Source organism: Sebastes fasciatus, chromosome 10 (assembly GCF_043250625.1).
Source record: "Sebastes fasciatus isolate fSebFas1 chromosome 10, fSebFas1.pri, whole genome shotgun sequence".
Taxonomy (NCBI): Eukaryota; Metazoa; Chordata; class Actinopteri; order Perciformes; family Sebastidae; genus Sebastes; species Sebastes fasciatus.
The window spans coordinates 14,634,401-14,657,315 of NC_133804.1; the positions used below are offsets into that span (position 1 = coordinate 14,634,401).

The 22,915-nt window shown below is 40.9% G+C and overlaps 3 protein-coding genes across 3 annotated transcripts; 2 read left to right on the top strand and 1 right to left on the bottom strand.

Moving 5' to 3' along the window:
- The first annotated feature begins 480 nt into the window (after positions 1–480).
- Positions 481–7,229, top strand: LOC141775221 (uncharacterized). The gene is made up of 7 exons (XM_074648371.1): positions 481–758; positions 4,726–4,879; positions 5,293–5,436; positions 5,565–5,693; positions 5,774–6,010; positions 6,264–6,389; positions 6,515–7,229. Exons 1-7 carry the CDS (start codon positions 607–609, stop codon positions 6,740–6,742), a joined length of 1,170 nt encoding a protein of 389 aa, XP_074504472.1. The 5' UTR covers positions 481–606; the 3' UTR covers positions 6,743–7,229.
- Positions 7,230–16,180: 8,951 nt separating this feature from the next.
- Positions 16,181–19,308, top strand: LOC141774812 (L-threonyl-[L-threonyl-carrier protein] 4-chlorinase). The gene is made up of 7 exons (XM_074647628.1): positions 16,181–16,315; positions 16,615–16,810; positions 17,105–17,342; positions 17,423–17,514; positions 18,177–18,316; positions 18,812–18,916; positions 19,020–19,308. The coding sequence occupies exons 2-7, from the start codon at positions 16,681–16,683 to the stop codon at positions 19,104–19,106; spliced, it is 792 nt and encodes a 263-aa protein (XP_074503729.1). The 5' UTR covers positions 16,181–16,315; positions 16,615–16,680; the 3' UTR covers positions 19,107–19,308.
- A 1,353-nt stretch (positions 19,309–20,661) lies between these two features.
- On the bottom strand, positions 20,662–22,462 carry LOC141775223 (glutamine amidotransferase-like class 1 domain-containing protein 3, mitochondrial). Its single transcript, XM_074648373.1, has 5 exons — positions 22,329–22,462; positions 21,830–21,942; positions 21,436–21,607; positions 21,139–21,340; positions 20,662–21,039 (listed from the first exon to the last, which is right to left on the bottom strand). The coding sequence occupies exons 2-5, from the start codon at positions 21,935–21,937 to the stop codon at positions 20,847–20,849; spliced, it is 675 nt and encodes a 224-aa protein (XP_074504474.1). The 5' UTR covers positions 21,938–21,942; positions 22,329–22,462; the 3' UTR covers positions 20,662–20,846.
- Between the last annotated feature and the right edge of the window lie 453 nt (positions 22,463–22,915).

The following is a 22,915-nucleotide window of genomic DNA, read 5'->3' on the forward strand; positions in this document are numbered from 1 at the left end:
TAATTAACCTGCTGCAGCCCACTTCCCTCAATCCCAGTAATGAGCAGACTGGTGAATGCAATCAGCCTGACCCTATTATTATTTGTCATGAATAAATGTATGTGTTACCATTATTATCAATTACATGTTCTGCAATTATGCATATCTATTCAGCTCCCCTGCTATTAGTTCTTTCCTGAAATTGCTCATTTAAAAACATAAGACAGCAACTCTGCTAACAGGCAGCAGTCTCACAACACATACACACACATACACACTACACACACTTACTGCACTGAGTGGAGTTTCCAAGAAAAATTAAAAACAAAACAACACTGTGTAAACATTTTGAATAATTTACGATCAGTACAATAAGTCCAAACCATTTAAACCCCACAGTGGGACAGGCCCTCTTTAACATGAAGCACAGACAGTTGTCAGTGTCACTTCCTATTCTCATAACTCTGCATCATGTGGCTCTTGGTCTCGGCTACTTCCTCTTTTGCTACGTATCAATACCAACGACACTGTTTACTTTCCACCACATCCACAGCAGACAAACCTCGGTCCGTGTGTAGAGCAGCGTTTTTTAAATTTCTTTCGGACTTTATGAAGATTTGATCAGTCATGGATGGAGATGTGCTATCTTTGTCTTCTACCTCATCATTATCATCATCCTCAGCAGCAGCAGCGGCAGAAATACAGAAAGATACTTCACCAAAGAGCGACAGCGGCCTCTCTCAGAGCCAACAGGAACACAAATCAACTGAAGAGTTATGGTATGTATGTTCCACATTTGTACATACAGGGGTGGACACAAAAACAGGAACATATAATAGTATGATATATAACAATTTAATGTAACAACTACAGCCTTGAATAATAAAGTTCAATCAATACATTTATGTCAACAAATGATAAACAAGTAATAAGGAAGTATTTATTGTAGGGATATTGTATTATATTGTTCAGGGATTCCTGTATTTGTATCCACCCCATATTTTACTTACTTAAATATACAGTTTGAGACTAATCAAGGTTATATAATAGATTGGGATATATTGTAGAAAGTCTGGGTATCATCTGTAATGTATTAAATTCTAGAAACTGTCTGAAACTCACATTATGGATGAATTATATTTCTTATTACGTTTTCAGGGAAGCTCCGATAGTTATATAAAGTACAGTGAGAGGAGGAATAAAGAGTGACTGCGGAGTTTCCCATGAGGTCATAAAGATGTAGGCTTCAGTTCATCATTTCACAACACTCATACTCCATCATGTTGTAAAGAAATGCTACTAAAGTCATATCCATATATTATATAATGTCAAGCCATCAACCTGAAACAACCTCAGTATGTTATATTCACTTATTATATATTTAATGACTAATATGGTTCTTAAAATGGGCACACGTGGTAAATGTCGTGACCACACTACCTACACAAATGATTAGTCTGCCTTAAAATGGCCATGTTGAAATAGTGAAACTGCACACTTCTCTCCTCTGTAAGGGGATCAGACTGTGGCCGTCGACCGGTTACACACAGAGACAGATCTACGGTGATATTTCTCTGGGTTGCCACCAGCAAGGAGAAGAGATATTATCTCTCTCTTTATCATATGCCATGACAGTGAATTACCATATTACTGCTGGAAGCTGTGGCATTTTGGTGTCCTTCCAAGAAGGCATACGATTGAAAACTTTGTGAAACTGGGTCAGACAGTGTGTATCGGCTGTCAGAGAAGCCCAAAGAGAAAAGGGCTCTGGATCAGAGCGACATGGAGCATGGTGTGGTCCCAATAGGATGGCTGAATACACAGTGCTGACTTGCCAATGCAGGGTATTGGGCATGGGTATGTTAGCATTTTGTCTCATACTGGCCACTAAAATTAGGCTCCATTTCATTTGTTTCATTTCAGCTTCTGACTTACTCTTCCCAAACTGTGTGTGGGTAATTCAATCATTAGTGACCATAAACAGCCTTCTCTAAAGCTCTTTCCGGCTTTGTTGAACTTGATGACAGATGGTACAGAGTGCAGATTTGGACAAATAATTTGAATCTGGGTAAACTTTCCTTTTGCTGTATGAAATAAACCTTTTTGATTATCTGATGAGAATATGTAGGTTTCACACAAACTGCAATGAAGCCTTTGAAAATAGCAACTTAATTTGTTTAGAACATAACCTTGCTGTAGGATAATATATTTTCTGAAGTAAGGAAAAGTAAGTAAGGAAAAACCCCTTGTTCTGAGCTTTACAACAACATTATTTCAACGTTACCGATTCGAACGTTATAAGTTTTCGTAAAAGAAATAGTTCAACACTTTAGGAAATATGCTAATGAAGCGACAGCCAGCAGCCCGTTAGCTTAGAGACTGGAATCTGGGGGAAAAGCTAACCTCAGCACCTCTAAAGCTCACTAATAGACACATATCATGTTTGTTTTAATAAAAAAGAAAAACAAATTGCAATTTCACAGGTCGTCACTGTAAAGTTTCCAGGCAGCGAAAACTCCAGAAAAATCCCAGCTCCCAGCCAAGAAATAGTCCCACACATAAACCCCTGTAAAACCACAACTTGTTGGGTTATTTTGCTTACTTTTTGTTTACTTTTTGTTATCTTTGGAAAGAGCCAGTTCAACTGTTTCCCCTTTTCCTTCCTTTTTTTTGCTAAGCTAAACTGGTATCAATCTTCTCACTTAACTCTCACCAAAATGTTGAACTACTCCTTTAAGCTCGAGAGGACAAAGAATGTCTAATCTCATATTTCCATCATCCCACAGTAGAGCCCTGCGCGGGACTGTTTTCTTAATCCCGCTGTATTTCTGACCAATACCGCCCACACCTGCAAACATTCTGACCATACATACACACCCGCACAATAGTCAGTAGATTGACCATTGATTTTGTGTCTTCTCCCAGAGAAAACACGTTGTGTTACTGTGTAGTATTATTGATTGATTTTTATTTTATTTGATAGGAACGATGCCATTTAACATACTGTAGTTCCAATACATGGCATCAAACTTATGTGTTGCACAAAGAGTTTATAGCTATGGCTAATTTTCAACTCTTGTCCCTAGTTGGGCTTTTACATGTGTGATTAAAATATACAGCTTTCTATATCATAAGACCACAATACACTACAAATATAGAAATACAACACACAGTGCATATGCCAATGTACCAATACACATACACCAATACACCTTCATTTACAGTACAATTTGATAAAAAAGGATACAGCTCGCTTTGCCAGCACTTATAGTTTGTTGTAAAGGACTTTTTATCTGAAATTGTATATGTAAGGGATAATGTACAGCGAGACAATCATTGTTGTAAAATAAACCCCAACAGAGCGATGTGTGCGGAGGAGTCTTGCATCACCCTGAAGGGGTTTATTTCACAACAATGATCCGCTGGCTGTACATTATCCCGCTACTTACTTTGAATACAAATTTCAATAAAAATTGACACAAAGATGGTCCGCAAGAGTCCGACATCAGAACTGCGTCCATAGCAACGGTCTGCTATAAAGAAATAACAGACCGTAGAACGCTGTAATTGACCAATCAGAATTGAGTATTCAACAAAGCCGTGCAATAAACAGTATATAAACTGTTCATAAAGATATACAGTGGTTGGGTGAGGCAGAACATCTTGTACTTCAAATGCGCGTTGAACTATGTCAACAAAGTCTTTCCCGGCGACGAAGTCATACGGCCGACACACACATTTCTCGACAGTATCTTGTTTAATATGTGCAAGAACAAGTGATTTATCTTTAAAGGAGATCTTAATTTGACTGGGGAGAACGGAGCAGGTAGGCATATGTCACCTCAACACAGAGGTGCCAGATTGGTGCCCATTGTACGTCAATATTTTTGCACATTTGTCGCTACTGACAAAGTCCAGCTCATAGAACATCTTGTCAGAAAAAACACCTTATAAGTCATTTTGTTAATAGACCTGCATCTTCCCATTTATACTGCCTTGAATACAACTCTCTAAAATTGTGTAACAGGTTTGCACATAGCAGGACACTGTGCGTAAGTGGATGAGTGTGTGTTTGCGAGGGAGTTTAGCCTTAAGGGGGATGAGAGGTGATCGCAGATTGTGATTCTTTGTAATACTTCGCTCTATGAGATTACATCAGTCCGGCAGTATGTTTGTGTGAAGAAGCCCTGGGGGCTACATGCACAGTTGTATGTTCTTCAATGAGCATGCAGATTCCCCCCAGGCTTTAAATCTCCTCCGCCTCCCCGTCAGCTATACCGTTTAGACGAGACCTCACAAACAGGGCTGCATGGTGGAAAAGAAACCAGTTTGACTAATTCATCTTTGCAAATATTCTCTTCAAGTGGTTCAATTTGAATCAACATTTTCCAGGGATCATCACCCATATTGTTTCCAGAGGCTATCGACATGCAAACACATCTGATAGTAAACAGAGCTTCTGATTGGCTGGGATGCAGAGAAATGCACCACTCTGTGTATGTGTGTGAGTCTGAGTGTCTTGAGTGCATAATGTTACTGTGCATGCATGTGTGTACGTGGGTGTGCATAATAGCTCCGATTCGATTCTCTGTAAGTGCACTCTATGCGAGTGGGTGTTCAAAAGTACTCTGACGTTCTTTTGTGCGCACATGTGTTTGCTTATTAATGGAAATCCTCTGCTAATGTTCTTCATCATGACTTTATTTATGGCCCATATTCTCTCTGACTGTATCTGTGTATGTGCAGGACCGAGGATGTGAGTCCCGTGGGTGGCAGCAGGCTGCTGTCCACCGAGGAGCAGGTCACTCTGATCACTGAGAGTATGACTGTCACCTCCACTGACCAGGAGAAACTGCTGCTGCTCAACAAGAACACAGAGCTCCGCAGAGTCAACAAAGAGGTACAACATCACCTTAAACCGGTGCAGTCTCTCCACAGATCCATGTTTGTATCGCTGATGTTGGCAATTACATTTACTTCTCTCTGACAACCAGAGTAGGACTGTGGGCGTTGTGTGAAAAACTGCTACTAAGCTGTGAAGAATCATCGTGAAAGTTATACAACCTTTGCTTCTTGATTTTAATTAGATGCTGCTTAGTAAAAAAGGGAAAGAGAGGAGGGAAAATGATTATGTCAACTAAACTATAATGTATTTAGAGAGCGTAGCGTTGTGTCTCACCTCACTGACCCAAATCTACTTCCGGATGTTGTTGTGAGGACAGACTGAGAATGGCAACAGCAATGATGGAATGAATGATGCTGCAGTGGAGGCTATGATGATGATTATGTGATGATGATGATGGTGTGTTACAGCTGATGAAGCTGAACGAGGACTGGGACCAGGTGTACCGCAGTGCCACGCTGGGTCTCCAGCACCGACTGGAGGCGTTGGAGCTGGAGAACACAGCCATCAAACAGCTCAACAGCAGACTGCTGCTCAAAGTAGAGCATCAGCAGGTAAACACACAACAACGCTTCAAGTATGTACAGCATACGGGGGGGAATTCCTAAACGGTGGGTTAAGGTGTAGGAGGTATAGATGTGGTTTATATATGTGAGGTTCACTGCTGTGTTTGTGTCTGCAGAGTGCAAAGGAGTACTATGAGCATGCGTTGATGCAAGAGCTGAAGAAGAACCAGGACCTGCATGAATACATCAGACTGGTGGAAAGCAGGATGCACCACCCAGACAGAGATTGCACACTTGCTAAACAGGTATTACACCTGTCAGTGGGATGTTCTCTGATCTATGATTTGAGTATAGTTACTTAATTTGTTTTATGTCTTTACTAAAGGGCAGCTTCAGTGCTTTGATACGCGGCCCTGCGTCAGGCCCCGCCACTAATCCTCCAGTTGGTCCCGACCTGTCACCCAGTCACGTCTCTGGATACAACCCCTCATCCTCCTTCTTCCCAGCTTCTTCCGAGCGGCAGGGGAAAAGCCAGAGAAGTAGTGCCCCACTGGGAGCACTGGGAAACTCCCATCAAGAAGTGCAGGATCTAAAAACGCAGCTGGAGGCACTGCAATGTCAGGTGGGACGCTCTCTTCAACACAGCATCAAAAAAATGTTCCCATTTCTGATGTGATGAGAGCAGAACTGATGTCAACTCACTGTTGCCAGGGAAAGATTTGCTTGATGCTTATACACTTGAATTAGACGGTGAGCTGCACCACCAAGTGGTGGCTCTCTGTGCTGTTTCGCACAGCGTAGTTAGAAGTATCTGCAGATCTCAAGATATGGCTTTGGTATTGGCTCTCTGCCATATTGATGTCTTGTGTCAGCAGACCCAGATTTATGAAGCAGAATATCAGACGGAGCACAACGACCACAAACACACGCAGCAGGAGAACCGGAGGCTGAGGAAGAAGAGGGAGGAGACGCGCCAACAGGTGGCATTACTGCAAGAGCAGGTAGTGTTTGGATTGTCAGTACAGTACATCCACTTTGAGATGATTCCTGAATTTCTTTAAGATGTGTTTTTCACTGGAATCCCTTTTTTCTGATTTTACTGTCTGTGGTTCTGACATCACTACAGCTCAAGGTTTATGAGGATGACTTCCGACGGGAGCGGTCTGACAAACAGATGCTGCAGCGGCTGTTGTTGAAGAAAACGTCTCCAAACAAGGACCCAGTGCTTATCCATCGCTGCAATAATGAGCAGCAGCCTCCAGGGGGAGACAAGAGAACACAAAGTGGAGAGAAGAGAAAGCAGCACCACCCACTCTGCCCCAAGCATGCAAACAGAGACAAAGAGTCAAGCTGAGGGTCTGAGAAAAAACTAACAAACATCATCATGCACAGTAAATTAAGTTTAAAATGTACCAGTTTCAACTGGATACAATTTTTTGTACTCCATTTGTAGTTGTCCTTCACACTCACTGACAAGACAAATTAATGTTAATGTTTATGGAAATAGTGCAACATGAGCAAATGTGGGGTCAAATGAATTGTTTGCTCTTTTAAGGTTCTGCTTTCTACCATTATTAATAATAAAAGGTTACAGTTAAATTGTAGATTATAATCTATAGTGTGTTTCTGTTTAATAATTACCATAACAGAAACAGTTGCCAAGTTTGATGCCTATATATAATTAATATATCAAATATGTCCTTCCTAATATATGTCTTTTCAACATACAGTACCTCTTTATCTATAGTTATTTTTTGTTTTTTTTACTCTGACTTTGATTGCTATCAAAGCCATTTAAGAAAGCTATAAATAAAGTCAAAATAATAAAAAATAAATAATAAGAACTGTCAGTTTGATACCTGCTTCAGCGTCTCAGCGTCAGAGGAGTCTACCCAGCTTATTTCTAATTCTAATTGTTTCATTATTTCTTCTCTCTGTGGTGCATTACTATGAAGTCTGTAAAACAATTTCCTCTCAAATATGTTGGCTCATTAAAAAACAGTCACAACCACAATAAAAGTCAATGACATCAGAATGTCAGACAAGGAAGCAGCATGTGGGTGGGTTTCCCCCAGAACAGCTGCTGAGGAGCGGACGCTTGACTCTGGAGTGTGCTGCTGAGTTAATGCTGGCTCCGACACTGAAGGAAGTAGAACGCTTTCCTGCTCACTGATCCACATCTGAACTGAAACTATTGACACATATCATCAGGATAATCAGGGGTTTTGTCCTCTGTTAATTATTTTCTCAGCATGCTCCTAAAGTTCCTTCAAGAGACTGTAAATTATTCCTTAAGCTGTCTTTTGTATTAAACCACACAACATGAAGTGCATTTTGTGAAAGTCTATAACAAGTAATCTAATAATTTGTTTTAATTTCTTGATAATTTAGTCATTTATTTATTGATTGAATGCACACACACATATTCATATCATCATTCACATGACGACACCAGGAAGCAGCATCACACGTTTCTAGTCACAGGGAAGGAAGTTATAATGTGGACGCTGCAGTTTCTTGACCACACTCACAGACATCTGCGTCCTCAAACATGTTGCTCACACTCATTTATCAGAAAAGGAAGTTGACAACTTGTCTTTATGTTGGTAAGTATCTTCCTCCTTCCCTGTTTATAGATCAAAATAGAAGCGCCTAGTAATAAGTAAGTAAGGGACTGTATGAAAAGTACTCAAACATATACATACTTATCACACACATACAAACACAACAAATAGGACAAGATAAAATGTCTGGATGTTGGGTGATTTTGCAGCTCTACTCAATCTACAGAGCTTTGTAAATTGAGCTCCATATTCTGTGAAATTAATTCTTCTTTGACATTGTTCTTTCAATAAGTCCTTTGAAGGTGCTTCCTTACTTTTCCAGTTTTGCAATATGAGCTTCTTATAAACTAATGAAAAAAGAAAAGAGTTTCCCATCCAGTTGGGTGTCTTATTGCCCCAACATTTTGAAAGAGACAAATTGTTGGGGAAATTTCTACTTTACAGTTGCAAGTTCTTGAAATCCATCTTTCAATTTTCTTTCTAACTTCATCACAATACCAAAAGGCATGTGTCATAGCCCGGCTCCTAGGCCATGACAAATACGGGAAAGGACGCAGTGATTGATTGTAAATTAAAGATATTTATTACAAATAAATTAAGAATATACAGAAATAACTACAAATGTGGAGTGTGTCAGTCAGTAACATCAGTAATGTAGATGTGGATGTGTGATGTGTTGTAAGTGGAAACTAAAGAAGAGTCAAACAAAGGCAGCCCGGCAGGTTCTGACAGGTACGAGTCCAGGTGAAGGAAAAAGAGGCCTGAGCAGCACTTGATTGGGGCTTTTATACTCCGGACGCGCCAGCATCAGGTGCTCTGCATCAGTCATCAGGTGCTCTGCATCAGGCATCCTCTCCCGTGATACCTTCAAGGACACAGGGAAAGAATCAATGGCCAAATCCACACTGGCATCTCAGTAGTGAGGCAGGGGCCGTCACACCCCCCCCCTTAAAGTCGGTGTCCCAAGGGAACACCGGCATACTTTAAACCCATCCTACCAGAACAAATACCACTACTCAAAAGGACTAACTAACAAACAAAAGGCAAACAAAAACAAATAACAGAAATAATATACGACCTTAGCACTGAATATTCTTCCCGCAGCTTTCTACCCCATCATCAGCAACCCCGGTACCTGAGAAGCAATTTAAGAAGGTGGCACAGAAAGAACAGGTGTATGAAACAGTACAACAGGACAATATATCATTCTAGCCAGTCACACTAGTGACTAATCAATACAGAGGGGCGCGTGATAGCGCATCAGCAATAATGTTGTCTGTTCCTTTAATATGTCTAATATCAAGGTTGTAGGCCTGAAGAAATAAGGACCACCTTGTCAGCCTCTGGTTTGGGCATCTAAGAGAATGCAGAAACGTCAGAGGATTGTGGTCTGTATAAACCAAAGTTGGCCCTCCCGCTCCTACATACACGTTGAAATGCTGTAATGCCCAAATGAGAGACAAAGCCTCCTTCTCAATAACAGAATAATTTCCCTGGTAGCTGTTAAACTTCTTTGAGAAGAAACTAACTGGCCTCACCACCCCCTGGTGGTCTCCCTGGAGCAAGACGGCACCTGCTCCCACCTGGCTGGCATCTACTTGGAGCATGAACGCTCGATCAAAACAAGGAGCAGCTAGAACAGGAGAAGAGCATAACATCATTTTTATGTTATCAAAAGCAGTCTGACATCCAGACGACCAATCAAATTTCGCCTTGGTTTTAAGCAGTTCAGTGAGGGGAAACGCAATGGTGGAGAAGTCTTTACAAAAACTCCTGTAGTAACCCACTAAACCCAAAAACCTTTGGAGTTCCTTCTTTGTTGTGGGTTTTGGATATCCAGCTATTGCCATAACCTTGGCCTGGACTGGCGCTACACTACCATTTCCCACCACACGACCGAGGTATGTCACTGTAGCTCTTGCAAAGTCAGATTTGGCCAAATTAATGGTGAGCTGTGCTTCGGCCAAACGGTCAAACAACGCACGGATGCGCTGAAGATGTGAGTGCCAGGTATCACTGTATATGACCAAATCATCAAGATACACAGCACAGCCTTTTAACCCAGACACGACACGGTTCATCAAACGCTGAAATGTTGCAGGGGCATTCTTCAACCCAAATGGCATCACCTTGTAGGAATACAGGCCAGACGGTGTGATAAATGAAGATATTTCTTGCGCCCGCTTGGACAAAGGTACTTGCCAATAACCTTTAAGCAAATCGAATTTGCTAACAAACTTGGCGGATCCCACCTGATCAATGCAATCATCCATACGTGGCAGAGGAAATGAGTCAGATTTTGTCACAAAATTCACTTTCCTCATATCTGTACAGAATCTAGGTGTTCCATCCTGTTTGGGCACCAAAATACACGGTGAAGCCCAACTAGATGACGATGGTACAGCAATATTATTCTGAAGCATGTACTCAACCTCAGCATCCAAATAACCACGCTTAGATGGTGCCATGCGGTAAAAGTGTTGCTTTATCGGCTTTGCATCTCCAACATCAATATCATGTTCCGCCCAATCAGTTTGTGAAGGAATGTCGCCAAACAAACACGGATACTTGCGTACCAACTCTGACAACTGCTCCCGCTTCGACTCCGACAAATGAGCCAGCAACTTGTCCAAATTACAAAGTGATTCTGAGTTTTTCAACCTTCCATACAGCAGACTATCGTCAGGTTCTGGCACTCCATCTCCCTCATGCACCGAACCCTCCGAAGTCACAGTAAGAGCTGGATGAACACCATCTTTCACCTCCTGATCTAGGTCTGTGTCAATTTCACGCCTATAGTAGGGTTTCAGGAGATTCACATGGCAAAGACGTTTGGTTTTCTTCCGCTCTGGTGTTGCTATGATATAATTCAAGTCAGACCTTTTCTCTGTGACGGTGTATGGACCTGTGTACTTAGCCTGAAATGGTGAACCAATAATAGGCATAAGTGACAAAACCTGGTCTCCTGGATTGAACTCATGTCGCTCTGTACGACGGTCATACAGCTTCTTCATCTTACCTTGACACGCACAACTTTTCCTGTGCCATACTACCAGCAACAAACAAACGATGTCTAAATCCATTGACATAGTCAACTAGGCTCCTTGGCGGCTCAGTGTCAACACAGCCATCTTTCAACACTGACAAGGGCCCACGCACAGAATGTCCAAAGACCAACTCATTAGGGCTGAAGCCTGTACTTTCCTGTACAGCCTCCCTTGCAGCCAACATCAGCCATGGAAGCCCCTCCTCCCAGTCTCTATCTAGCTCCGTACAATATGCACGTAGAAGAGACTTAAGAGTCTGGTGGAACCTTTCCAAGGCCCCCTGGCTTTGCGCATGATAGGCCGATGATTGGTTCTGTTTAATGCGCAACATCTTCAACACTTGCCCAAATAAATGAGACGAAAAATTTGACCCTTGGTCATTCTGGATCACCTTAGGGATACCAAATATAGATATGAACTGTGATAAGGCCTTAACCACAGCCTTGGTCGTAATCGACCTCAAAGGATAGGCAGCTGGATACCTGGTGGTCTGACACATTACCGTGAGCAGATATTTACAACCGGACTTGGAACACGGCAACGGACCCACACAGTCCACAATGAGATGTGTAAAGGGTTCACTCAAAGCTGGGATAGGCTGCAGTGGTGCAGGCTTGATCCTCTGATTAGGTTTTCCAGTTAACTGGCACACATGGCAGGTTTTAATGTATGCGGCCACATCCCTTTTGACCCGTGGCCAAAAGTAATGTTTCAAGATGTTCAAGTATGTTTTCCGGACACCAAAATGTCCACACTCGTCATGTGCCACTTTCAAAACAAGGGAACGAAACTTAGTTGGCACCACCATCTGGAAAACGTCATTTTTCACACCATCCTCATCAACAGGAACCCATTTTCTGAACAACAACTCATTACTTAAGAAGTATCCATTTGCAGCACTATTTATCTCAGAGCCAGGCAAAACACGTTCAAATATGTCTTTCAAAGAAGAATCGCTACGTTGCTCCTTTAATACCTCACAGTGTGACAGCGACACCGGAAGCTCAGACAGAGATGGGACCTCCAAAAGTACATCATCACTGTTGATGTCAGATGACATGTCAGGGTCTACTTTGCTCATAGCACGTGTAATCACACAGGATGAAAAGACTTCTGGTAACACCCTGGAGCTCTCGTCAGACACAGACTCAGTTGGACAAGATGTAACCACAGGTGCGGGATGAGAATCGGTCCAAACTCGGCTACCAGCCAAGCCGTTGCCCAAAATAAAATGGACACCATCAATAGGCAACGCTGGACGCACACCAACAGCTACCTCGCCATTAACCAGCTCACAGCTGAGAACCATCCTGTGCAAAGGAACAGGGAGAATTTTCAATCCCATCCCACGACTGAGAACACTGTCACCAGTATCAGACTCCTCAGACAGAGGCAAAACAGAGTCAACAATGTATGAATCATAGGCACCTGTATCCCTCAAAATCTTTATTGGGACTTTCACATCACTGTCTACCAGTGACACGAACCCATCTCGTATGAAGGGAACATAGGCTGCCAAAACATCCACTTCACAAGAGTGAGAAGTTAGCAACTCAGCAGCACAGCAGTTTTTAACAGGAGCAGCAAATGCAGCAGGTTTAACATAAGCTCTCATTCCCTTAGCTTTAACTTTTAGCAAAGGACAATCTGCCTTCCAATGTCCTTTCTCACGACAATAGTTACAGCCATCACTGCTGTTCAAGTTACCACCTGCTTTAAAGTCAGGTTTCGAAAAACCCACTCTCCTTGAACGCATCTCATATGAAACAGCATCAGAACCGATTCCTCTCCAACCAACACCATCACGTGCCACAGAGCGTTCTTTGAAACTGCTCTTATGGAGCGACACATACTCATCAGCTGACACAGCAGCCTCAGCCGCAGTAGTGTTTCTCCGTTCTGTGATGTATGTCGCAATTCGATCCGGAAGACAATTTTTAAACTGCTCCAAAATCATTAAGTCACACAGATCCTCAAAAGAGGTGACGTCAAGGGCGCTTAACCACCGCTTAAAGTGTGTTGACAGGTCTCTTGCCAACTCCACGTATGTTTGGCCACTTTTTCTCTCCCATGATCTAAAACGCTGGCGATAAGCCTCTGGCACAAGCTCATACACCTTAACAGCAGATTTTATTTTATCATAGCTAGAGCCATCCTTAAGGCTCAATGATGAATACGCCTCCTGCGCTTTCCCTGAGAGGACACACTGAAGCATAAGTGCACAGTCAGCCTCAGGCCAATTTCTAGCCTTAGCTACACGCTCGAACAGCAAGAAAAAGGTGTCTGGATCTTTCTCATTAAACCTCGGTAACAAGCGCAAGTTATTCACATCAAAACGATTCACAGAAGACCTGGGCACTTGTCCGCCCTCATTCTCACCAGACAACACGCCATCTTTGATCATAGACAAACGATATCCCTCCATATTTAATCTTTCCGTCTCTGATTGCTGACGGATTCGCTCTACTTCAATTTGCAATTCATGTTTCATTTTGTCATGTTCAAACTGCAACATCAAAATCTCCTTCTGTTGCTCAAAAGTTAGTCCTTGAGTCTGAAAGGACATAGCAGAAGGAATTGGAGAAGACTTCTCTTCATCTCCGGACATAATTCCTATTTCGATTAATTTTGATTTTATAGGCTCTTTAATATTTTCTTTCATACGCTTGTCTCCTACAACAACCACTGAATAATGCTCGGCAATCAAGAGCAACTGCTCTTTTGTGCAGGTATCCAGGGACTCCAGAGACGGAGCAGCAATGAACGCCTCAATCACAGACATTTACAAAGACAAAAAGCCAACTGACAACTGAGCAAATCCACCGTTACGCACACAACCGCACCAGGCAGACACCACAATGTCTACTCTTGCGCTCAAAGAGGAATACTCCTCAACACGGTTTAGAGTTTCCCCGCTATCTAAAGAAAAACCCAGCTAACTAAGCTCATCCCTAGTCTTCATGCAGCTACTTGCGGTGGGTATTTATGCACTGAAGACCGCTGGCCCAGCAGAGCGACTAGCAAGCTAGCAACCCCCTGAAACCACGGATATGCTCCCGTGAAGCATGAAAGCTTCAACCACTTTTGCCACAGCACTACAAATAAATCAGCTCAACGAACCCAAAGGGAACGTCGCTACAGCCTACAAGGGAAAACTCTGCACCACTTTGCAACAATTACGCACAGAGCAACACGCAAGTGTCATCTGGGCCAGCTGATCTAAGCGCAAACAAAGACGGCGAAACAAACTCCTCTCTCCACAAAATCCAGGTAAGAAACAACTACAAATCCAAAGTCCTATAAAAGTCATTAAATTTACCCTGCAAAGCATCCCAAATACGTTGTCCTTTCCCTCAAACCAACATTCGCGCACACAAGGTACTAGGTAACAAAGGAACAAGCCGCGCGCCGCGGGCGCTCCAAACAAACTTTACGCATGCCAAATTCTCTGAAACACACGAACAGGCCAAGATCAAACTTCTGCTGCAGACAGTTTTTACCGTTTTAACTGACCCAAATGGTCCAAACAAGTCACAAAGAGCGCAACTAATTACCAAAGTGCCCAAAAGCACAAAAACACTCATTACCAGATCTTATCAAAAAGTCGCGGCACAAACGGGAAAAAAGCTGGACGAGCCCCCAATTTGTCATAGCCCGGCTCCTAGGCCATGACAAATACGGGAAAGGACGCAGTGATTGATTGTAAATTAAAGATATTTATTACAAATAAATTAAGAATATACAGAAATAACTACAAATGTGGAGTGTGTCAGTCAGTAACATCAGTAATGTAGATGTGGATGTGTGATGTGTTGTAAGTGGAAACTAAAGAAGAGTCAAACAAAGGCAGCCCGGCAGGTTCTGACAGGTACGAGTCCAGGTGAAGGAAAAAGAGGCCTGAGCAGCACTTGATTGGGGCTTTTATACTCCGGACGCGCCAGCATCAGGTGCTCTGCATCAGTCATCAGGTGCTCTGCATCAGGCATCCTCTCCCGTGATACCTTCAAGGACACAGGGAAAGAATCAATGGCCAAATCCACACTGGCATCTCAGTAGTGAGGCAGGGGCCGTCACACATGTATGAGGAAGTCACTCTGAAACATTTATCTGAGGAGCTGGTGTCAAACTGAATTTTGTCTCTACTATAGTATATCCTTGTCATAATTTATACAGAATTAAACATAATTTTTTATTTGTGGATATGTGAGATGTAAACATTCCTTCCATTTTTTTTCATCTACTATACCAAGATATTATTATTCTATTTATTATGTATGTTTTGTAGCAGTTCTTCATTGCTCTCGGCTTTGGACTCAGAGCTTACTAATCGTCTCTATTTATCCTTTTTTTATAAGTATGCATTTTTAACATCATTTATTTTCCTTCCCTACTCGGCAATAGCGTTGATGCCTGGGCCCGGCTCACTCATTCGGCAGCAATTTAACCTTTTAGCAGCTCTTTATTAAAACCTAGAGAGTGGCTGTATTTTCACTATTTTGTTATACTTAGATATAGATATATAATTCTCAGATATTTGGATTTGGGTATTTCAGTCTTTCAGGGAGAGGGTCCAAAGAAAAATTCACGACAACATTCACGAAGAACGACACAAATGTGTCTACTGATATTCTTATATATTCTCAAATATGAATGGAAAATTTGATGAAAAACTGAATTGAAATAATAATAACAATGATGTTATAATATCCGGAACAACTAAACAAAGAGGAAGCTGGCTAAAATGTTTTGTCATTCATTCTTTACCCAAACTTGTCCAAACACTCACAAAGCAAACTCATAACATCCATCACAAATGATATGAAATATGTCTTTATACTGTGGTCAGTCATCCTTTCTTCAGTTCCCGACAAGGAAGAGAAAAGTGTAATATAAGATGGTGATGATTGGTAAGGTTAGTTTGACTCATGTAATGAGTTAGTGTGAAGTGAAGCTGTGTTGTTCATATCAGTCTGGACCATTTTCAAGTGAGTATCTACTTCCTGATGTATAGCGTGACGGTCATTTAGGTGGAGATTACAAAGGCCGGCACGTAACTTCCAGAAAGATAAGGTTTCATGTTACTTTAGTCTTTGAATTGCCCACCACACCTGGACTAAGGTCGTGTACGTCACACCCAAATGGAGTCATGGATTTTCCCCTTCATTTTAGGAAATGGATGAATTGTAAGATGCTATTAAAGGAAGAGGAGTTTCCAGAAGGTGCTCTGTGTGGTATAAATAGTTGCCACAGAAGAGCTTGGAGGTATCCAGAGCCCAGACTCACAGAGAGAGGAAGAGGAGACTGAACAGCAGACAGGTATGGAGACAATATAATACTTAAGTTAGTAATAAGATGTAACGCCACCTGTCGAATGTGTATATTGGTCTTACAGTGCAGGAAGAACAAGGTGGTGCTCAGTGTAACCCAACTAAATGTGGTTAAATGTTTTTTCCCATCAGTCCAGCTGGACAGGGCATGCTTTTTTTTGTGTCTGCAAATTGAACTTGTCTCTAAAACTAGATGGAAAACACAATGTTAGACAGAATACTGACTATATTTAAACTGAACTTTTTCTATCTGTTCTTCCCCCTCACCTCCACCTCCACCACAAACAGCCTGTACCTTATAAATATTGGAAGCAGAAACCCCGAAGGCGTCAACAGTGAAACTGTCCAACAGAGATGTCTACATCCACGACTAAACTGCAGGAGCTCTACAACCAGCAGGGCTTCCTCTCCGCGCTGCCTGTGTTGAAGGAGACTGAGCTGAGGGAGGCCAAGCAGGCCTTTGCTGAGCTGGAGAAGAAATTTGGTGAGTAGCACTGGAAGACGAAGGAGGGAAGGGATGAAAAAGGACACAGGTTAAAAGAGACGGTGCAGAAATAAGTAATAAGACAAACTTTAGATATCAGGAATGTGGTTTTGGGCAAAGACTGTGAGTCTAATTTGTCTGCAAATTTTTGTAATCCTCAAAATTGACATGCTTGCCATTTCTTTTTCAATGTGTATCTTGTTTTTTGTTCCACACATAACTAAATAAAGTAGGTTAATATACGGTGTTGCACTATACGGTGTTAGTGAATGGGTGTATTCTGTGTGTTTCCAGGTGAAGAATACACCCAGTACAGCCTCCACAATGTTCACCTTCAGTATCCATGGGTGGGGAGCCTGACCAAGCACCCTGAGATCATACAAGTGGTCAAAGCCATCCTGGGCCCTGATGTCATCCTGCTGGACTCCCGCTTCATCTGTAAATACCCAACACTCAAACCTGACATCCAGGAGAATGAAGATGCAGTGAACCAACCTGGACTCCCATATGTGGCCTGGCATCAGGATATGAGGTAGATTCACACACTGAAAAACAAACACGAGAGTTTTTGTTTTGTTTTGTTTTGTCTAACTGTAATTGTGTTGTTCACAGGTATTGGGGTATTGCTGGTGGCCCTGTTCTCTCTGTGTGGCTCGCTTTAGATGACTCACTGCAAGAGAACGGCGCCCTTCAGGTCATCCCAGGTATATCAGCTACTCATTTCTGTTTCTCGTGCAAGTTTATGCCTTTAGCCATTGACCTGGTTTAATCTTTACACACTCTCGTTAGCTGGAATTTGTCAAAATTCAAAGATATACATATTTCACACAAATAATATATATAGCACTGTCAGAGTTCAATAGTTCAACAGACTGTCTGGTTCAGTGCATTAAACAAATTAGTAGCTGGATGTTCCACAAATATTTCCAGTTAAATGAGGACATAACTGAAGTCATTGTTTTCAAGGCCAATGATGAAAGACTTAAAAGTCTGTTCTTACCTTAATAGTCTGTCCTTGGAGAGGACAAACCAAGCTAGAAGCCTCCCTAAATTTCAGTAGTCACATTAAATCAATAACAAAGATTAAATAAAAAAAGAATATCTACTGCCAGGGTTGTAACAAGGACCAAAAAGTCTCAGCATGTACAGTAACTCCAGTTCTAAGATCACTGCATTGGCTATATTGGAAATGTGCTATATAAATAAATGTGTTGCCTTGGTTGCACCTTAACTAAACGAAAGCAGCATAAAAGCTTTTCTTGACTTTCACCAAACACTATAAAAAAGGTTTTGGATTTATATCAGTGTTGAATAAAATTAACTACCTGCGTCACAGAGTGTAACATTTTGTCTTTGTGCCCTGCAGGTAGCCACTGCGCTGGCATGTTGACCCATCGCCAAGCCATCCAGCCTGGAAACATGCTATCAGTCAATCAGGAGATCCCAGAGGAGCTGGTTCAGGCTGACGAAGCTGTGTTTTGTCCTCTGTTAGCTGGGCAGATGTCTGTGAGTTTATTTCTTGTTTATTAAAGATGACAGGGTTGAGTACAAGATAAGGTGAATTAAAGCTAGGGTTGGTAATCTTTTTTTTAAAAAAAAAACGTTTTGTTTTATTTGTTGAAATTCTCTTTACATCCCAACAGCAATCAATAAATCAAATGTTCTGAAGAAAAAAGCACTCATTGCGCGTCACCGTAGTCTTCCACAAGCTGTAGCTTGACAGATATGAGTACTAATAATAGCCATGATTGTTGTTTACGTTCACAATGACAATTTTGGGGGAGTAGCTTTGGATGGAGGTCTGAACAGACGGTGACTGTCAGTGTTGCCAACTTGGCAACTTTCTCGCCAGATTTAGGGACTTTTGGAGCTAGTGCGGGCAACACTGAGTTGGCAACACTGGGCTGTGTTTTTGGTTGGATCATTTTTAAAATCTAGTGTACTCTTGGTGGTTTCTCAAGATTACCAACCCTAGCTTTAATTAGGATTTTGTTTTAATAGATTCATGATGGACTCCTCGTCCATGCCAGTGATCCCAACACATCCCAGAAGAGGCGCTGTGGGCTTGTGATCCGTTATGTTCCCACCAGTGCATATCCCACAGAGGTGAGACAAACACGAATATAGATTTACTATATTCCATGCAGATTATAATTTCACAGACTGACATGGACTGTGTATTGATCCTGATTGTTTTTGTTGCCGATAGGATCCAGATCGTCCCAGGAAGTTTGCTGCGACAGTGTTGTTATGTGGAACGGATCGGTTCAATCATTTCTCCAACAAAACCACATGAATACTTCTTTGATTCTTCCTACTGGCAAGAACAGTTACTTGTACGCTTTACTGTAATATTTCCTACTTAGAACAAATGTTTGTGAGTAATATAATTTATGAAAATAATAGTAATAGTATAATAGTAGTTTGTACTAAATTGTATTGAAATGTCTCAATTGTGAATAAATTATTAATTATATAAAATAATGTTTTAATGTAAAGAATGTGTGGCCATTGTCTTGTTCCATTTATACATTTAACTGGACTGTTTTAAATTGCTTTAAAATAAACCTCAAAACACCCAAACACTGGTCAGTCAATGAATCTCAGTTCAACACAGTTCACTTAGGTTCTGCAAAATATTGAGGACATCTTTGCTAAAGGTAAATATTATTGTAATATTATTGAGTATTGAAATATGATCAAAAAGGGAAGGTATGTTTTTAAAAATCCTCCACAAAACACTTCATTTAGTCACAGCTTGTTTTAGTGTGAAATCTGTAAGAGATTGTTATAAATTCAGACTGAGCTCAATAAATGTGTTATTTCTCATCCAAAGCACTGTTCCACCTCAAGTTTGTCTTTTTGCATATTTGATGCACAAAAGTTGTCAAAATGTTGCACAACGACAGTCAGAATATGTTACTTTTAACAACTTAAAAGACTAAGTTTTCCTCTTCTGGACAACAGTAATTTATTGATTATTGTGGATTCTACTTTATACAAGAAGATGTCTGAAATATGGAATAAAATATGGAAGCAAATAAGAGACATAGATATTTGAATTTCAACAGCCAACGGATACGTAATATTGAAATTTAAACACCACTGAATTCATAGCATAGCAGAAAACTATTAATCTGGATGCATTTGTTCTAAATTCAATTCTTTGAAATTTAAAATCTGAAATTTCTTGATTTGCAAAATCAGAAGCTGAATTTTAATGTTTTTTTTTTCAATGTTCACAAATTCAGATCCAAAAATTTAAGTCGAAAGAAAATCATCATCCAGGATAGCCAGGATAGGCAATTGATTCTGAATGCAATCAAACCTACTTCCGGCATCGGAGCCATGGATGTATTATAAGATCATCCATGATCAGAGCACGATCGCGTCTATTGTTTTTCCAACCCCCTTTAGATGAAACCACGGCAAAATGAGTCCAACAACTGGAACAACTGTATTACTGCATGTACTTGAACCTACCATTTAAAAGATTGTGGGTTGTTGGTATAGCCACGTTGATCTCTGCCTGGACATGGTCTTAGTGGGCTTAAAAATCATCTGCACTGTGTAATAAACCACTGAGTCACATCCATGTTAGGTACAAACACAATATACAGTAAAGGAAATGTAGCCTACTTTGTCCTCCTTGAATTCAAAATCTTTGATCTGCTGCCTCATTTTTTTTGGAATATGCTCGTAATTTGGGTTTAGCACTCCACTGTTAATCTCATTGTTGAAGCGCATCCTTTTTCTAATACAATATACAGTATATATGAGTTTATGAGATTATTATCCTAAAGTATTTATGATTTTCATTGTTTTATTTTAATAAATAAAAAAAATGCAAATTTGTAATTAGTAGAGTCACTTTTATTGAACATCTCAAAACATCTCAAAACATCTCAAAACAACTCATTGACGATACATCAGACGAATGCTCAGAGATAACTTGATATTAGACACATTTCACAATTCAATCAATCACAAATGTTTTTAAATAGATACAAACATCCAGTATTTAATCAGAGACTTTTTAAGCCAGTTTCAGTGTCTCTTTAACAAGGACTCCTATTCCATCAAAGACGTTATGAATGGGAGCTTTGCACATGAATGCAGATGTGGTGACCAGCTTATTTTTGACATCAACGTGTGCTTTATCCACATCCGTGTTGATGTGTTTGCAGCCCATCTCCTTCATAGCGGCTGCTGTCTGAGCATACGGCCACCTAAAGATGAAAAAAGAAGGAAAGTTAGAACTGTTGAGTGACTTTTTTTTATAAATATATATCCATAGATGACTGATGATGACACACTATTTCACACACTTTTCACTCTCTTTGTCCTGTCCCACAGTGATCTCGCAGCCGGGCAGGACTTTGGCAGCGAGGATGGGGGCGATGCAACACATGCCTAGCGGCTTTTTGGCTTTGTGGAAAGCCTTGATGACCTTCTCTACATCAGGTTGGACGGTACAGTCCTTATTCTTCACTCCCCAGTCGCTCAGGTTCTTCGCCACACCAAAGCCCCCTGAATGAGAAAACACAGGATTTGTTTAGAATATTGCAAAAATTGAAGTGAAAAAACAGAAATAATATGGAAAATATTTGACTCCACGGTCGAACCTGGGAGGATGAGGGCATCGAATGCTGAAACATCTAATTTGGCCAGATCAGTGACTTCACCCCTGGCGATGCGAGCACTTTCCTGCAGGATGTTTCTTTTCTCCTCTGTAGGTTTCCCCTCACAGTGATTGACAACATGCATCTGATCTGCATCCGGCGCAAACATCTGCACCTGAAATGAAGCATGTAAAGCTTAGCCTCTGTAGCTAAGGACTGTGGGGCCTTTTAAGAGTTGTCATTGAGACCAACTATATCTTGCTCTTGTATTGCTAAATGATAGACCGAAACGTAGACGTGAAAGCTACAAAGTCCCTCTAAATTGGACTGGATCCAGAAGTCTGACGTAAAATAACTGTAATAAGTAAGTTTACTTCTCATCTTTAATTGCCCTTACTTTTGCTCCAGCACGACTCAGATGGACGAGGACGGCAGAGGCCTCGTGGATCTCTGTGCCGTCATAGACTCCACAGCCTGAGAGAATAACTGCAACACGCTTTGCCATGGTTCCTATAAAACACACACATAAAGCAAACACATTTATCTAGTGTTAATATACCTTATTATCAGACATGAAGAGTACCGCTCCTGAGCTACCTGTTGCACTTGTTTACATTAAAAAATTTACAGAGTCATGGTGACAGAGGAGTCACAGGAGATGCTGTTGCCAGGTAACATTGTTGACACCAAGGAGAAGTTACAGGAAGAGGTTGGAGTCTGCTACGCCAAACTCCACTGATATGAATGAAAATGCAGTACTGTAAAAGGAATATGTGTCATACACTTTGCATTGAATCATAACATTATCGTCTGAAATCAACCTTTATTCTTAACATATTAGGAGAAAGCATTGGTTAAGTTTAGATAGATGTTAAGACAGTGTAAATAGATCTCACCTTGTATAGGTACAGTAGGACAGGTGGCCTGGCTGTGTGTGATGGAGCTGTTGAGCAGCAGAAGTGTGCTGTCTGACCTCTGAAGCAGACTCTTTATAGTCCTGCCTCTCTGTCTCCTCCCACAACCTGCTCTCTTTCCTAAAGGCTGACATCATACACCAGCAAAGGTAACCAGACACACTGTTGCATTGTCATGGTCAGCTTTGGCGGTAAACTGCCAAGTCACTCAACTCAGTTTGTCAATGAACAATTAATGTGATGTAATGAGGAAACATCTAAATTAATTACATGATTTATTTATTTTACTGTTCAATCCTATGTGTTTTAAGAATTATTTGATAATTGTCTTTAAAGAATATTTTGATAGATAACGATACATTAATTAATTTAGGACTAGGCTATTATTATATTGTTATATTTTGATATCAAAATTCAAAGGTATGTTGTGTAAGTTTTGAAACCTAAAAAAAGAGTAGCCAACCACTAATATCAGAAACCAATTTTATTAATAATTAAATGAAATAAAAATTAAATTAAATTAAAAAAAAGTTTTTATAACGTATTTTATTTACGTTTCAAGCTGTAGA

What these genes read in the sequence shown, in the direction of transcription:
- LOC141774812 (XM_074647628.1), top strand. Translation starts at nt 16,681, where the DNA reads ATGTCTACATCCACGACTAAACTGCAGGAGCTCTACAACCAGCAGGGC. An exon ending in TGAGCTGGAGAAGAAATTTG is followed by an intron (nt 16,811 to 17,104) that starts GTGAGTAGCACT and finishes GTGTGTTTCCAG; the next exon opens with GTGAAGAATACACCCAGTAC. An exon ending in CCAGTGCATATCCCACAGAG is followed by an intron (nt 18,917 to 19,019) that starts GTGAGACAAACA and finishes TGTTGCCGATAG; the next exon opens with GATCCAGATCGTCCCAGGAA.
- LOC141775221 (XM_074648371.1), top strand. Translation starts at nt 607, where the DNA reads ATGGATGGAGATGTGCTATCTTTGTCTTCTACCTCATCATTATCATCA. An exon ending in TCAAAGTAGAGCATCAGCAG is followed by an intron (nt 5,437 to 5,564) that starts GTAAACACACAA and finishes TTGTGTCTGCAG; the next exon opens with AGTGCAAAGGAGTACTATGA. An exon ending in TGGCATTACTGCAAGAGCAG is followed by an intron (nt 6,390 to 6,514) that starts GTAGTGTTTGGA and finishes ACATCACTACAG; the next exon opens with CTCAAGGTTTATGAGGATGA.
- LOC141775223 (XM_074648373.1), bottom strand. Translation starts at nt 21,937, where the DNA reads ATGGCAAAGCGTGTTGCAGTTATTCTCTCAGGCTGTGGAGTCTATGAC. An exon ending in TGAGTCGTGCTGGAGCAAAA is followed by an intron (nt 21,608 to 21,829) that starts GTAAGGGCAATT and finishes GCTTCATTTCAG; the next exon opens with GTGCAGATGTTTGCGCCGGA. An exon ending in CAGGACAAAGAGAGTGAAAA is followed by an intron (nt 21,040 to 21,138) that starts GTGTGTGAAATA and finishes TTTCATCTTTAG; the next exon opens with GTGGCCGTATGCTCAGACAG.